Here is a 15,338-nt window from a genome sequence, read left to right on the forward strand (position 1 = left end):
TCAATTAGCACTTGTGAAATCAGAACTTCGGGGTTGGTTATCTTCATTGATTATTTTTATTGCCGATCATTTAGTCTGGTGTTGGTGCAATGACGGTGATGATAAAAATGCACTCAATACTGTCACAGTCCCATCCAGAAAAATCAGTTGCTACAGAATTGTACAGTCACATGCAAATCTGAGATAACATGAAAACTTGTGAACACACAGGGAACATATTAATTTACTTATGATTCCCTAGGGATAAAAAATTTTTAATCTATTAGAAAGTATCTTTCTTAAAACACACGAATGAAGATACCGTGATGAAAATGAAAGTGTTATCATATTTGGATTCAAGAGAACAATCTTTCACAGCAAAGTTCAATTTACTGTCATTACTATTGTAAGTTAAAGTGAAGAAGGAAAAAGAAATGTTGTTTTCTCATTTCCATGAATCTGATTATCGTAAATGGGAACACATTTTGCAAAGGAGTTTCTCTTTTAAAGAAAGCAAGCCAATTGATACGGCTCATATGTTATTATTCTCTGCAGTACTTGGAAACAGCATATCGCAAAAATCACATCACCGTGTCCATCAGTGCTCTTTAAAAGAATGCTGGAATATTTTATTAATGTTCAGTTTTCTTTTCTGCTGCTGTGAATAGAATCTAGATTGCATCTGAAGTGTTTTTCAAGTGTGCTACCTCTATATCTGTTAAAATTATTCTCTGAACCATTTAAGATATAAATGAGGTGTTTCTGAGACGAAATTGGGCCTTTAGTGATTATAGGCTTCACCCAGTTCTCCATCTAGGAAGCCACAAACAATCTAATCTGCCTTGAAGAATTGCAGATACCATTTTCACTTTAGATTGCATCTTAGAAGAATGTAAAATATACGTGAGGATTAGGTGGGTTAAGTTCATTCTTCTGGTTGTTTCTTTTTTTAAACCATATAGGCCATTAGTTGACTTTAATTTTATAGATGTTTTAAAATGTTAACATCTTCAACTGTATACACACACACACACACATAAATTACTTTGCTTATAGAATGATTACATTTACATTATATCTCACTTGAATCTTTCAACCAGTCTATGAAATAGTTTGAGTCTTCATTTTACTTATTTTAATAATGAGAAAACTTAAGCTCAAAGAAATTGTCCTTTGCTAACTGACATATATGAATGTTATTCTTAATTTAAAACTTATGCAAAAAAGAATCTTAACTATAGTAAGATATTTTAAGTTGGGGAAGCATCTATATGTTCTTTCCTTAGTTAACGTATGTCAACTCTATATACATATGCTGGTGGACCCATATACTCATTGATGGACAACCCCAAATGAGTAATCTATGCTGATAGCTGCTCTTATTTCTTAGTGGACTGACTCTAATATCCTTCATATTTTTGGAACCTAGATAATCAGGAAGAAGAATTGGACTAGAATTGGAGACCCTAACTCATACCAGTTTAAAGCTGAGAATTAATTTAGAAGACACAAAGAAAAGTGTTACTTAATCTGACTTTCCACAACTAGAAGTGCTGACTGTTGCACTGGAAGAGCTGGACTGAGTCTAATGGTCTCTAACGTTCTGTTGATCAGTTAAGCAATTAAATGGAGCTGCAGGAGCACGACGACTCATCATGGATGAAAAGTCAGGAGAGCTGATGACGAAATGGGATGAAACAATGCTTGTCACGTCCACAGCATCAGTTTTCATATCCTCATGAAAAAGATGTATTTGTTCTCGCTTAATGGCAGATCCTTCTCTAGTTCTTGGCAGGGTGGCTGGTTCAGCAGATTTTTGCAGTGGTAACTATTTCTTTGGGTCTAGACATTTTCTGAGCTTCCATTCTTAGCTAATTTTTTTTTTAGCTAATTTTTAACAACAGAAATAAGATAGTCAAATTTATGCGATTCAGAGCAAAAATGTAAATATAATCACTCATGAAGTATGTTACATATTGGAATTTCTGTCGTCAATGAGACTTCTAGAAGACTGATAGGCCATTCAATATTAGACTTACATAAATGTTAAAAAAGCTGATCTTAAATCCTGTCTTAGAAAAAAAAACCCCAAAGACGTAGAGATAGAAAACAGCATTGACGGAAATACAGACAGGACTCAGTTATGACGCTAAAGAAATTGGAAAACTTTAGTTGCTAATTTCCAATTACTATATTAGCAATAAAGAATAAAGTTAGGTAAATAGTTCACCCGGGGTATAGAGTCCTGGGAAGAAGGTAAATTCACAGAAATTTCATAGCCACAAATAGATGCTACAAATAACATTTGTATGGTTGATGTATATTTATTCTGGTTGGATAATTTCTTCTCTAGATTTTAATATTGCATCTTGTTCAGCTTTAGTGGGAGCTACTACAGCAGGCACCATAATTTTCTCAGCTTCTTTTCTCATCTGATATTTACAGGGAGAAAAAAAGGTAGAGTTTCACATGATGAAAATTATGGGGTTTTGCCTGAAATAAGTTCATACTCTACACTGTAATATACTGGATTTATTTATACTTAATACTGTACTTCAAAATGTACATCTCTTTGACAGTAAGAGTCATTATTTACTTGAACACTTTTTTTTAATGTCCATGGAGTATCTTAAAATTAGCCTGCATGCAATCTCAATCATCAACTTCTGGAGAATCTCTAGCTGTTAATAATAAAAAATGGAAAATAATAGTGAAGAGGTAAGTGAGGAAAGGAATATGTAGTAATATTAACAGTAATAAATAATTCAGTTTTTTAGTTTCCAATTGTATATCTAAAAATAAATCAGGTTAATAGTGTCTCATAAGAAATTCTGAGATTTGGAATGCATTATAATAGGGGATTTCACATGAGATTTAGTATTAATGTATTATAATAGGGGATTTCACACTTGGAATAGCAATAGTCACCTTTCCATGAGTAACTTGGATTTGTTCTTGTCTAGCAGCCATTTCTTCTCTAGTTCTCAGTATTGTTTCTTGTTCTTTGGCTTTAGCAGTTGCAACTGCTATTGTAGACAAGGCAGTTTTCTCAGCTTCCTTTCTCATCTGATTATTATAGTAAAATCCAGGTTTAAATTGTACAGGGCTTCAGATGTATATGGTATGACACTTCCCCCCCACCCCTTAGTGGGGATGCAAGACAAGGTTATTCAGGGTTAACTACACAAAAGAAGTTAACTTGCACTGGGCAGTGTTTGTACACACTGACTGGGAACCACAAACCTTAGAAACGTTAACTACAAAAAAAAAAAAATCTCTAGATGATTCCTTATATTGCTTTTTAGAAGTCAGGCTAAAAATGCCAATCTTCGTGCAAAGGATAATGGTGAATAAAATGAATTACAAATGTTACAGACGAATGAAAATCAAATGTGCAGATAAAAGTAATGGTAAGACGTCATACATTCACCATGTGGTTTTTAGTTGGGGATTCAAAAAGGAAAATACAGATCAATAATTCATATCACATTGTAGTTAATGGTTTACTGGAAATTAGTTTAAAGATGAAACTTTTCCCATCTCGAATATCTGTATTCACCTTTTCCTGAGTTATTTGAACTTGCTCTTTTTTGGTAGTGATGCCTTCTCTAGTTCTTGATACTAAATCTTGTTCTTTGACTTTGGGCATGGCAACTATGACTTTAGGTACCACTGTTTTCCTAGTTTCTTTCATTATCTGGTCATACAATAAAAAAAAGATGAGAAAATGGTCATTAAATTTCATATAGCCTCTAATAAAAGAAATTAAGTCAAAGCTGAGACAGGAAGAATATTTCTTCCTATGCAAGGACATTTTATCATCTGAGTTGCTTTGATCATCCATACTGTTTCATTGGTAACAGTATCAAAATAAGTTCAGTCTAAAAGAAAAACATGTGATGAGCAATAAAAGGATGCATTTCTCTTTCTCACCTTATTCTCCTCATAATTTATGGGAAATGCCAATAGAGTCATAAAAAAATACATAATTTTGCATTTTATCAATTGACTTGTACACTGGAGTCTTCAATAGAAACATGTTAAATATTAAGGTGAATTATAATATCATATTAGTAAGAATCCAAAGAAAGTTTGAAAAGTTAGGAAAGAAAAGTGGCAGTGAAAGCTAGATAGACAGCAAAAGGTTCCTGAGAGATTCTGAAGTTTTCTGTATGAGTCATAAGAAGAGAAGGAGGTGAAAAGGTGATGATTAAGACCCAGGATGAAAATGTAGGTGGCTTGCAAATGGAATGAAACAAGAGTGAATTTCACACCAGCAGGAAGTTGTCACCTTTTCATGAGTTACACGCATTTGATCTTGTTGTGTGACAATTTCTTCTTGAGCTCCCAGAATTGTTTCTAAGTCTGTGGGCTTGGCAGTGGCAACTACCACCATGGATGCAGCAGCTGTCTCAGCTTTCTGTATTATCTGATTTTCAGAGTAAAATGAAGGTTTGAGTTTCAAAAGGCACAGGAGAAATGGCAAGATATCCTTTCAACATTCGGGAGAATACAGAATGTTCGGTGGTGAGAGAGGAAATATCACAGTTCCATTTTGAGGGCCTACACTTGTGTTTAAAACCCAGGAGTGGGCTTCTTTTCTGCCCACCTGTCCCTGAGTAAATTGTCCTAGAAACTGAAAAGGCCTCATCTTTAAGATAAGTTGACACATTAGGGAACTTAATAAGCACCCGCTAGCAAATGGCTAGACAACTACAGTTAGACTGAACTCGCCAGTCACCAGCATTGCAATGGTAACAGGGATTTCTATGCCCTTCATTATGCCAACTTGGGTTCCTGTGCATTCAAAATCTCTCACTCACTGTAAGGAGAGGGAACTTCACCCAAAGACCTCTGGCCAGCCTTTTAAGTATATAGTGTTCTGAGCTGGATCTTTTAAGAAAAGTAGCTCTGGGATCAAAAAAGAGCTTGAGATTAAGAGAGGCTGGCCAAGTTGGAACAACCTCAATGTCACTGAAATCTACTTGAACATGAAAGAATTCAAAAGTTGCCTCTTGCTAGACCCAATAAGGCTTGATTTCATACATGGGAGAGAAGTAGATTTTGGTGATATTGGGGTTTTTCCAACTTGGCTCTACAGCACAAAAGCAGCAAACACTTCTGGGTCACTGTTGATCAACCAGGAATTAGGGCACTTTCTTGAAGAAGTACTGGTCTTCTCTGATGTCCAGCAATTCCTCACTTTCCCTTGATATTTAGTTGGAGTATTCGTGGCTGGTGTGTGTGTGTGTGTGTGTGTGTGTGTGTGTGTGTGTGTGTGTGTGTGTGTGTGTGTGTAGGCGCATACACATGCATGTGTCTTCCAACTATGTCAGGTTTGTGTGTTACAATTTAAGTGACCAAGGGCTTAGGTTATGCATGAAAAAACTGATTGTACCAGTGGGTAACTGGGCTGGAGTGATATCTATCTTCCACTTAATTATGCTCTAGAAACGTCACTGATGTGCCCCAAACTATTCTAGTAGATAGACAATTTCCTTGAAACTGATCAGTTGAGTGGAAAATTGTGTAATGAGAGCAGAATTTCCATCATGAAAGAGTTTCAATACTAGATATAGAGAAACAACAGAAAGAAAATATACACAAAAGACTCCTCCACTTAGAGGTTTTGGTTAGAGGGTACATGTAGCTGGCTGGAATGTGATATTTGTCAACAAATTACAACATATTTACAAAATTTGACTTACCGTTTCTTGTGTTATTTGTTTTTGTTCTTGTTTTGTAGTAATTTCTCCGGTTATTCTAGTTTCTCGTTCTTTGGCTTTAGCTGCGGAAATTACTACTTTTGGTACAAATGCCTTTTCAGCTTCTTTTCTTATCTGAAATCAATGATAAAAACAAAACCTTATTGTCTCCTGATCTCTAATGGAAGTGACATAATGTTTACTAAATATAAAAAAATAGGAAGTAAAATAAAAGTCCTTTTTCTAGAGCTATCACTAAATAAAATAAATGATCACATTTTCATTAATATGACCATGCTCTTTATTTGCCTAAACCATAAGTTATGTTGCTTAGAGAAAAACAATTGGATTCAACACTGCTTTGGAGAGTGTAGTCTTCTTTAAAAAGACTTCCAATTTTTATAAATGGATATATGGCAATATTATTTTGTGCCACTTTGTCATCTAAAGGAAATCTTAGAGCATAGGATATTAGAATGGAAGACCTTAAAAGTAATACTGTCTGACCCTTTAATTTTATATATAAAAAATCAAGTATAGATGATTTATAATCCACATTTATATGATAATTTTGCTTCGAAAAACTTCCTAAATATTGTGATGGTTTGGAATATCAAGACTTACTTTTCTAAAATTGAGACATTAAAGGGAGAAAAGTTTCGTACACATCCCAGGCAAAATGTTTTCCAAATCCTTAACCCCCTGAAGATACTGTGTTTGGATCTGGACACCTAAGGTATATGTGGGGGAAAAAGGGGTGCTGGGGGGGCAGTTTTCTCCATTTGCCTCTTTGCCATTCTCAGGTGTCATCACTGAAATTCAGGATCTCAGGGTTAAAAGAGGCTTGAAAGTTATCTTCCCAAACCACCCAACTGACAATCGGCTTGGGTGGCCAACAGCCCTATCAGTTGGTCTCATCTAATTCGCTCCTGAATGCCTCCAATCATGGCGCTGTCTTTTTCACTTTTTCTGGTTATTTCACCCGAGAAGGCCATGCTCTCCATCTCATTTCAAATCCATGTTCAAATGTTCTCTTAAGGAGTCAGGAAGCAGTTGCTAAGCTATTTTCAAAGCACTGTGTGTTCAGTGTTCTTTTCCACTCTTCCCAGTTCCCACCTCAGCATCTACTTCTCCATCCCTCGTAGTCACATATTTAGCCAGTGCATCTCCAGGCCAGTGTAGATGAGACCCCTGTTTCTACTTCTGCTATGTGTTCCCAGAGGTCCCTTTTGTCTACACAAGGGAAGCGTCTGGTGACTCTAAGGGACTTTGGTATCCAGTACCCAGGGATACAGAGATACAGGGGATTTTATTAGTGTGAAACAACCGTGTTGTTCACAAAACAACACCCTTCGTGGTAAACATTATTATCTGTGTTGACGCTGGTAATCACAATAATAATTTCATATCAAAAACCATTTTCACCTGTTCATGAGTTACGTGCACCTGCTCTTGTTCTGTGGTAATTACTTCTCTGGTTCTTGCTTTCAATTCTTGTTCTTTTGCTTTATCGGCGGCCACTACCACCTTAGTTACAGCAGTCTTCTCTGCCTCCTTTTTTATCTGATTTTCATAGGGGAAAGGAAAGACATACTGTAATGCGCCTCACATAAAAAGTCACAATAATAAATCAGGATAAAGACATAAATGTTACACAGGAGAGGACAAGGAGGAAAGCTAGAGTGATTTTAAACTATAACAGAAAATCTATTCAAATGTGAGATGGGAAATTATCTTGGATTTATAACACCTTTCAGCTATGAATCAAGTGTCACGTTTGTTTTGAGGAAAGTAAAAGCAAAGTTCTTTGGGGGAAGCTTAGAGAAAGGTAATGGCAGCCCTGAAATAATGGTTTTCCTGCCTGGCTCTTGGAGAGACTGAGCTCTGGATGGACCGGTCTGGAACTACAGCTCTGAACGCACATGTACCGTCTTGTTCAGCTGACTTTCTCGGCCACCTTTGCCTGTCTTAACTCAGGAGTGCCCTGATACTTTGGATACCTTGTCTGACCTCCTGTCTTGACTTTCTGAGAGTTAACTCTTACCTGCCTAGCTGTCTGACTTAGACCAGGTACTTAGAATGTTTGTATCTTGAACACCTTTGGTCTCAGACCACCTCCTGCTCTGAAAGGCCTAAAAGTCCGGGCCATGGTGGGCTCAGTGTTGTCCTCAAAGCCATGTGAGCACTGATTGCATGCACAGCTCAGTGTGCATGGCCCCAGGCCTACCTGTTCTTGAGGAGGTTGGATGCGCACAGCAGTCGTGGTTGTCCTCTGAGCAGTCTGCTCTACAGCGCTGATAACTGGTTCTCTCACTCTGGCCATATCAACAGCAGCAACAACGGTTGCAACAGCTGCACTTTTGTCAGTTTCTTGTCTCACCTGGATTGGCAGTGACCAAGCACATTACTTTGTGAAATGACACGCCCGGTAGAAAATACAAAAGAACAGTGGAAACCAAGCCACCTAGAGTACAGTAGACACATGCATAAGCATTTATCATTGCCAAGAGAGATACGGTAGGTACTATGAAAACCTACATTTATGAAAAGCTCACAGATTTAGAGCCTTTGTTCCAATTAAAAAACGCTTTTACAGAGCATAAGCCAAATTGGGTCTTCAGTTTCGGTTATATTCTTATGTTCGTATGTATTTTCCCTGTAACCTGCACAGACTGCGTTTCATGGCAGGATTCTGTTGGGAGAAACCAGACGTGAAAGGAAGAGAAACAAAGCTCTGACAGTACCTCTGCAGCCCCAGCAGCACCAGCCCCTGCCGCTCCGCTGATGGTCACTTGCTCCTGGATCCCGTATCTCCCTTCCCATCTCTCCTCTGTCCTGATCTGAGTAGCACTTGTCACCATGGTTTCTCTCATCTCAGACTCAGATGAAGCCATGTAGCCCTCTTGCTTCCAAGGGGGAGGCACTTCGGGGCCTGGGGGCATGGTGGGCGCCTGAGCCTTCCGGACGAGTAACGGAGACTTAATGGATCTGATGGGGGACGTGGAGATCCTCCCCGCCGGAGACACGGACCTGAAAATCAAATGGCAGCGGTCAAAGAATGCCAAGACAAGGAACTACTCCCTTGGTCATCAGATATGAATAAAGGAAGAAAAATCTGGAAGTGTTTAATTTAAGGCAGAGTTTTAAAATCCATGGCTTGGGACTTCCCTGGTGGTGCAGTGGTTAAGAATCCACCAGCCAATGCAGGGGACACGGGTTGGATCCCTGGTCCAAGAAGATCCCACATGCCGCGGAGCAACTAAACCCGTGCGCCACAACTACTGAGCCTGCGTGCCACACTACTGAGCCCACGCGCTGCAACTACTGAAGCCTGCGTACCTAGAGCCTGTGCTCCACAAGAAGAGAAGCCACCGCAACTAGAGAAAGCCCGCGCGCAGCAATGAAGACCCAATGTAGCCAAAAATAAATAAATAAAATTTAAAAAATAAATAAAAATAAAATCCGTGGCTCAATACAGAGGCAAGTAATGTACTTGAAAGTAATTTGTTTTAAATCTCAGTGAGCCTTATTCTCATCTGTTGTAATTCTGTAAGAGAATCAGATTTAATCCTAAACTAAAGAATTCTGTGCCCCGCCCCACCTTTTCATGTTTAGAAGTCAAGACAGCAGAAGGCGTGTCCTTAAAATACAGTCAAAGAAAGGACATGGCAAATATGGTAACCATAACTCTAAATTTCTCTGTACTCCCAATTCTGGGTGGGGGGTGAGGGGACGTCAAATAGGTGTTGAAGGAAGAAAGGTTTCTGTAATCAAAATGCTCATGCAGCTCAAGGCTAAACAAGGTAAACCTTTTTTTTAATTTTCCTGCAGGATTTCCCACAGCCTTCATCATGCCCATATGCCCTGTGAACTGCAAGGCTTTCTCATTACTCTTTTTGCAGAACTTTTTTGGGTGTAGGCTGTACAATACACTTTGCAAACTGCTGTTCTGGTCAAAGTATGGTAAACTGCTGTTTTAAATTTATTCTGTCTTTGTTTACCCTCACCCTCATTGTATTGTACTCTGGACTTCTTTTAAATATCCTTATAGTGGATAATTTGAAACCTAAGGATTCTATAGTTTTTGATTAAATTGATAAAATGGTTTCTTCCAAAACAGTTTTCATCGTTTTTTATGTGTGTCCAAACTGCAATAGCATCAGTTCAAGAATCTGGGTACTGAATCAAGGCATTTACAGACAAAAATGACAGTTCCTAATCTATAGTTATAATTCCAGGCATTATTTTAAGATGAAATTTTTCATAATTTAATTCTTGATCCAAAGGGTTTATTATACTTTTCCCTCTAGGTGGCAGTATTGCCTTATCATTGCATTTAACTACTACATGCAGGAAAATGTTTATAAATGTATTCTGTCACTACACAGGGTATTTAACTTATACTGATCATAAATGAAACAATTATTCTAATTAAGGCTCAAGGTACAGTTGATATCTGCTCTAAATTACAGAGTAAATTAATAGAACATTACACTATTAACCAGTTTCATGAAGAAATGTTCAATCATTTTCTTGAAGAAGGGTTTTTTGGTGAAAATCAATTTACATTTTATAAATGGAGTTGTGATCAACTAAAGGTAGATCTAGGGGAACAAGTATCTACTCTGAAAGTGACTGCCTTAGAACCATAACAAAGACCAGTTTAGAATAACGTAGGGTTTACACCAATTGAAGAAAAGCAAAGTGACATGTATTTCCAAGTTTCAACCTGTGTCTTGTTCTTGCTGTACCTACTAAAGTGGGTCTAATTCAAATAGAGTTAAAGACATGATTAGCATGACATGAGTGATTAGCAGCAGGTAAGCCCATAACTGTGAAAATCAATGTAATTTGAGTCATTATAGGAAAGTGCTTATTTCTGCTCTTACAATAAAAAAAAAAAAATCACCTGGTCACAGCTAGATACAATGCACCTTATTCAATGAAATATATTTGCCTTTCTCTATAACAAAAATCAAGATTAGACTGTAAGACATTTTAGGAAATTGTCTATCCTGGATAACCATTATTTTCTCCACAAATTGATATTTAAATTTATTTTAAAGCAAATTTGGGGGGCTAAATAATTGGGATTGTTATTAATGAATTCTCAGTACTTCTAAGACAGTCAAAATACTCCATAGAATCAGGGAAGCTCTGTAATTCTAAATGACTCTTAGGCTTGGATTAAAAATACGGTGAGGTTGTTATCTCCCCCAGAAATCACATGTGGCCTGCCTTGTGATTTTGTGGTATGCAAACTTGGAGTTAGCCTGAGATAGAACACTTTTTTTGATAGCCAGACACGTTTTTAAAGCTAGCTTTTTGGTCAAGGCTTCATATTAGTGTTTACCAATATCTTTAAAGTGGCCACTATAATAAAGACTGGAAAATATCTGGCATTTCTCCATACATTTGCTGGACATTACATTGCCTCTGGTGTGAAATGCCTGTCTTTTGTCAATTTTTCTTCATTTGTGTTGCTTGTTTTTTCTTTAATAATTAATTTGTGGAAGCTTTTTGATACATCTAGTGTATTAGTCCTTTGTCATATGTATTGCAAACATTTCCCCCGAGATCCACGGTTTGCATTTGCTTATTTATAGGGTCTTATCCAGCATCAACATGTACAGTTGTATAGATTATGCACTGTTTCTAGGCTTGTACAATTCACACTGTAGCCATTGTATGTTTGTTTTAATATTTTATGGCAGAGGCAATGCCATATCTCGAGGAAGAGGCACCCTTGAAATTTTTTCACAAATGCACTGTTTGGTGTAGCAATGACCTTGCTTTTGCCATACATAAATTTTTATTTTTATGTTGTTGAGTCTGTAAATCTATTTTTAAAAGCTCTTTCCTACAGTTGTTTTCCCAAATTTTCTTCTCTTTTATTTTTGTGATTTATTTTTTAATTTAGCTCTTTAGTCAAGCTGAGATTTATTCTGTAAATGGTGTAGGTAGAAGTTTATATTCGGTTTTTCCCAAATGGATAGTTAATTGGGCCAGCATTCTTTATCGAGTAAAATATCCTTTCCCCACTGAACTGAAAGGTCACTTTGATTAAACACTGAATTTCCTGGATACTTGAATTCTATTTCTGGACCCTCTGTTCTGCTTTCCCCATGTATTTTCTATTCATTTACCAATACCATACTGTTTTGATTACAGTAACTTCCAATAAGTTTGAATATTTTTTAGATCAACTATCCACGTATTGTTCCTCTTTTAAAATTTTTCGTGGCAGGGGAACTTTCTCTACATTTAAAAAATTAATTTAAATTGGTCAAGAAACATTTTTTTATTTACTCCAAATTTTCCCCTTTTTTAAATCAGTTTATCATGTAAAAAAACCTCAGCATGTTAAGCTAAATCCCAAAGTTTCAAATTTGCTATGGATAATTTATACTTGCTTATATATTGGATTGGCCAAAAAGTTCGTTCGGGTTTTTCTGTAAAACATTACGAAAACTTTTTGGCCAACCCAATAGTTTCTGAGCCCTGATGATACATTCTTACTTTCTAATATACCTCCATATTAACTAAGCATAGAAACCTAATAGAAATCCATTTTATATTCTAGACAAAATAACATAAGCACATGCAAAATATTTAGACGGTTTTACTTATTATTAGAGCAGAACAACACTTGTATAACTATTTTATATCTACAAGATACCTTCAACTAATTATCTCATTGAACCCTCACAACACACCTTGAGATAATTCTTACTGTGTTTCTCTATAATTTACAAATGACACGATTAAGACCTTAAGCAAATTATTTAATTTCTTTAGCTCTGGTCACCTAGCTATAAAATTAGGGGTGATAATTCTTAGAGGTTGCTATGAATATTTAATGAGATAATATACACAGAGTGCCAATCAAATGTCTGACAAAGAGAAAGTGGTCAATGTATATTAGTGATTATTTTATTATTATAATTATTTTCTAAGTCACATTTTAACAAGTAATCAAGCTGAGTGAACGCAGGGCTTCCAACCCTAAATTCTGTGCTCTTCTCATTTCGCTCTTTTTCTTGACTCCTAAAGCAGATATTAAATGGTGTACAAATAAGAATTCAGAATTAGAGTTTATAAAGTTCTCCAATTTACCAGCGGACAGTGAGGATTTGTGAAAATCATAACCAGTGTCTTTTTGGTTTACCTCCTTTATCACACCCTACATTTCTTATTTCTTCCTTTTATCTCTCGTCTTATTGGATTAAACCTAATTCAAAAATGCATAATAATCTCTTTTAAAAGGCTTTACCTGATGGGAGATGGGGTCGGTGCCCGCACATGTCTGACCGGGGACGGGGAGTGTCTTATCGGCGATGGGGACTGCTGTCGAGCCAACTGTGCTTTGGCAGCAATGGATGGTGGTGTGGGAGACCTTGACTTTGGCTTAGGAGGTATCCTGGGAGGTGTTTTATGCGGCAGCTGTTGCCCAGCGGCACCATCTATTACCATCTCAACTGTTGCAATTGATCTGGCATCAAAGTGGGCTTCAATCTTCTGTAAAAGAGAAAAACAAAGCCCATGGTGAGGAGAAATTGTTGATGAAGCAACAATCTGAAAGGCTTAAAACCTGACAGTATATATTAAAAAAAAAAAAAAAAAAACCTTTTCAATTTGAGTTTGTCGTGTTTCTGAAATCTGAGCAGTCGAAACAATTGTCTTCGTCTTTTTAGCGGGTACTACTTCTTCACCTGTAGGAAGGGAAAGATAAATATTTAGAAGGGAACACAAGGACCCATTTTTAAAGGGATTATGTTAATTCTGACTGCAAAGTCAATAAGATTTTCTGTGTCCCAATGGACAAAAATGCAGAAAGTTTTGGATTTTGTATGAATATAAATTAGCTTTAAACATAGAAAATATTTATTATTAGATATGAGAATTTAATTAGAATCCTTTTTTAAAAAATTCCATCACTTGCCAATAATTTGAAAACATAGATGACTTAATTGAAATACTTCCCAGTTTCTAGTAGGGTTAAAAACCACAGATTGCTTCAATGATTCTAAACTCCTGTGCGGAATCTCAGAGACTTTTCATGGGTGTTGAAATGCCAGCTTTGATTTCAACTCACAGCATCCCCAGACCTCAGAGGGCAGGCAGGTGGACCCCTGACCCCACTTGGTCCTAAATCCTTCCCCTCCCCTGCTCCCTGTTCCTCAACCTCCAGCACATACCTTGAACCAGTAATTCAGCAGTGGAAGTAGCTCTTCCAACGCTATTGGTGGCATTTACTGAATAAGTGCCAGAGTCTTCAGGGTATGCTTCCACAATCAGTAAGCTGTAGAGGTCGCCTTCTTGTGAAATTTGGAAATCAAGGGAGCTGTGGATTTCGGCTCCGTCCCGGTAGAACTTCACCACAGGTGTAGGGATTCCAGTTACTCTCACTTGGAGTCGCACTTGGCTTCCTTGTCTCACGGTCATGCTCTGCAGCCGTTGAACAAAGTTGGGTGGCGCTGTCTCCGCTGCAGCGGGAAGGGAAGAAAATTAGGACTGGCGCCAGCCAGGGCGCTCCCAACAAGCTATTTTTAAATGATTACAGCTCTGGTGTCCAAACCAGGCAATGGCTAGCTGAACCAAACACGCCTGACTGTCCTTGAGCCCAGCTCATCCATCAGATGATAGTAAGAGCAGAGCCAGGAGGTGGCAGAGGGCACCCCGCCACCATATTTGATTTGCTTTGTCTTGTTTAGCTGTTCTAGGCCACCACATTTTTTTTTTTTTAAAGAAAAAGCCTAGATCTTGTTATAATGTTTCTAGGGAATCTTTCCTGCACTTCCTCCCAACTTCACATCTAGCACTATATTAATATGTTAAGGTAACTTTACATATTTCAGGAAGTTGCACTAAAATGAAGTCCAATGGTTGGTTTGCTGGATACACCTGTGACTTACAGAATCATTAAGTTTTAATTTAAATTAAAAAATCCTAAATTGGCTCCAACTTAATCAGTATTCAAATAACCCAAATATGTACTTGCATTTAAAATGTTAATCCAAATAATGACGTGATTTAATGTTAGATGCTACAGAAAGGGGATTTTTTTGGCTAATTATGTTGGAAGAAATTTTTAATAAAATAAATGTGAAGGGTGAGTGGGATTAATCTTGACATGTGTTTGAGTCATAAACAACAGCAGATGCTGTCAACCTTGTGCATTTTCCCTTTCTGAATTTTCTGGATGTATGTTAAAGTTCATACCTGACGTTACCTGATGTTCCTTCTGTTTTGGTCAATGATAGCCCTATACTTAAACAGTGTTGAACATATAGTTTATTGGATAAACATATATAACATTATGCAGCTCATGAAAGATATTGTTATGTAATGTGTAAAGTAATGCAATGTTCTTTGTACTAATGTCTTAGGAAGAAATAAAGGATGGAGAAAAATGACAGAGGCCACGAAGACTGGTGGTAACTTTTGTGGGGAAACTGTGTCCTGCATTTGAATCATAAACAAGCATTTGCCCTATTTCTGTGTATGCTTACTGTGCAATGTTTTTAGAAATGGAAAGTAAATAAAGCATTATTAAATGTTATGGCCTAGAGCAGTATTTCTTAAATGGGTGTTCTGTGGACCACTGGTATCAGAATCATCTATGTGCTTGTTAAAGTGTGAATTCCTGGAGAT

At 37.2% G+C, this 15,338-nt stretch overlaps 1 protein-coding gene across 1 annotated transcript in view; it reads right to left on the reverse strand.

Annotated features, from left to right (window-relative positions):
• TTN (titin) overlaps positions 1-15,338 on the reverse strand; it is a 285,964-nt gene that overhangs the window by 265,340 nt on the left and 5,286 nt on the right. Inside the window, exons 4-12 of the mRNA XM_082466160.1 lie at positions 13,883-14,170; positions 13,311-13,396; positions 12,958-13,202; positions 8,429-8,714; positions 7,912-8,064; positions 7,110-7,247; positions 5,688-5,819; positions 3,539-3,676; positions 2,908-3,045 (exon numbers count right to left, since the gene is read on the reverse strand). Of these exons, the coding sequence (XP_082322286.1) occupies positions 2,908-3,045; positions 3,539-3,676; positions 5,688-5,819; positions 7,110-7,247; positions 7,912-8,064; positions 8,429-8,714; positions 12,958-13,202; positions 13,311-13,396; positions 13,883-14,170 (1,604 nt within the window). The remainder of the gene's footprint in view (positions 1-2,907; positions 3,046-3,538; positions 3,677-5,687; positions 5,820-7,109; positions 7,248-7,911; positions 8,065-8,428; positions 8,715-12,957; positions 13,203-13,310; positions 13,397-13,882; positions 14,171-15,338) is intronic.

The sequence above is a fragment of the Balaenoptera physalus genome (genome assembly GCF_965194825.1).
Source record: "Balaenoptera physalus genome assembly, chromosome: 6".
Classification (NCBI taxonomy): Eukaryota; Metazoa; Chordata; class Mammalia; order Artiodactyla; family Balaenopteridae; genus Balaenoptera; species Balaenoptera physalus.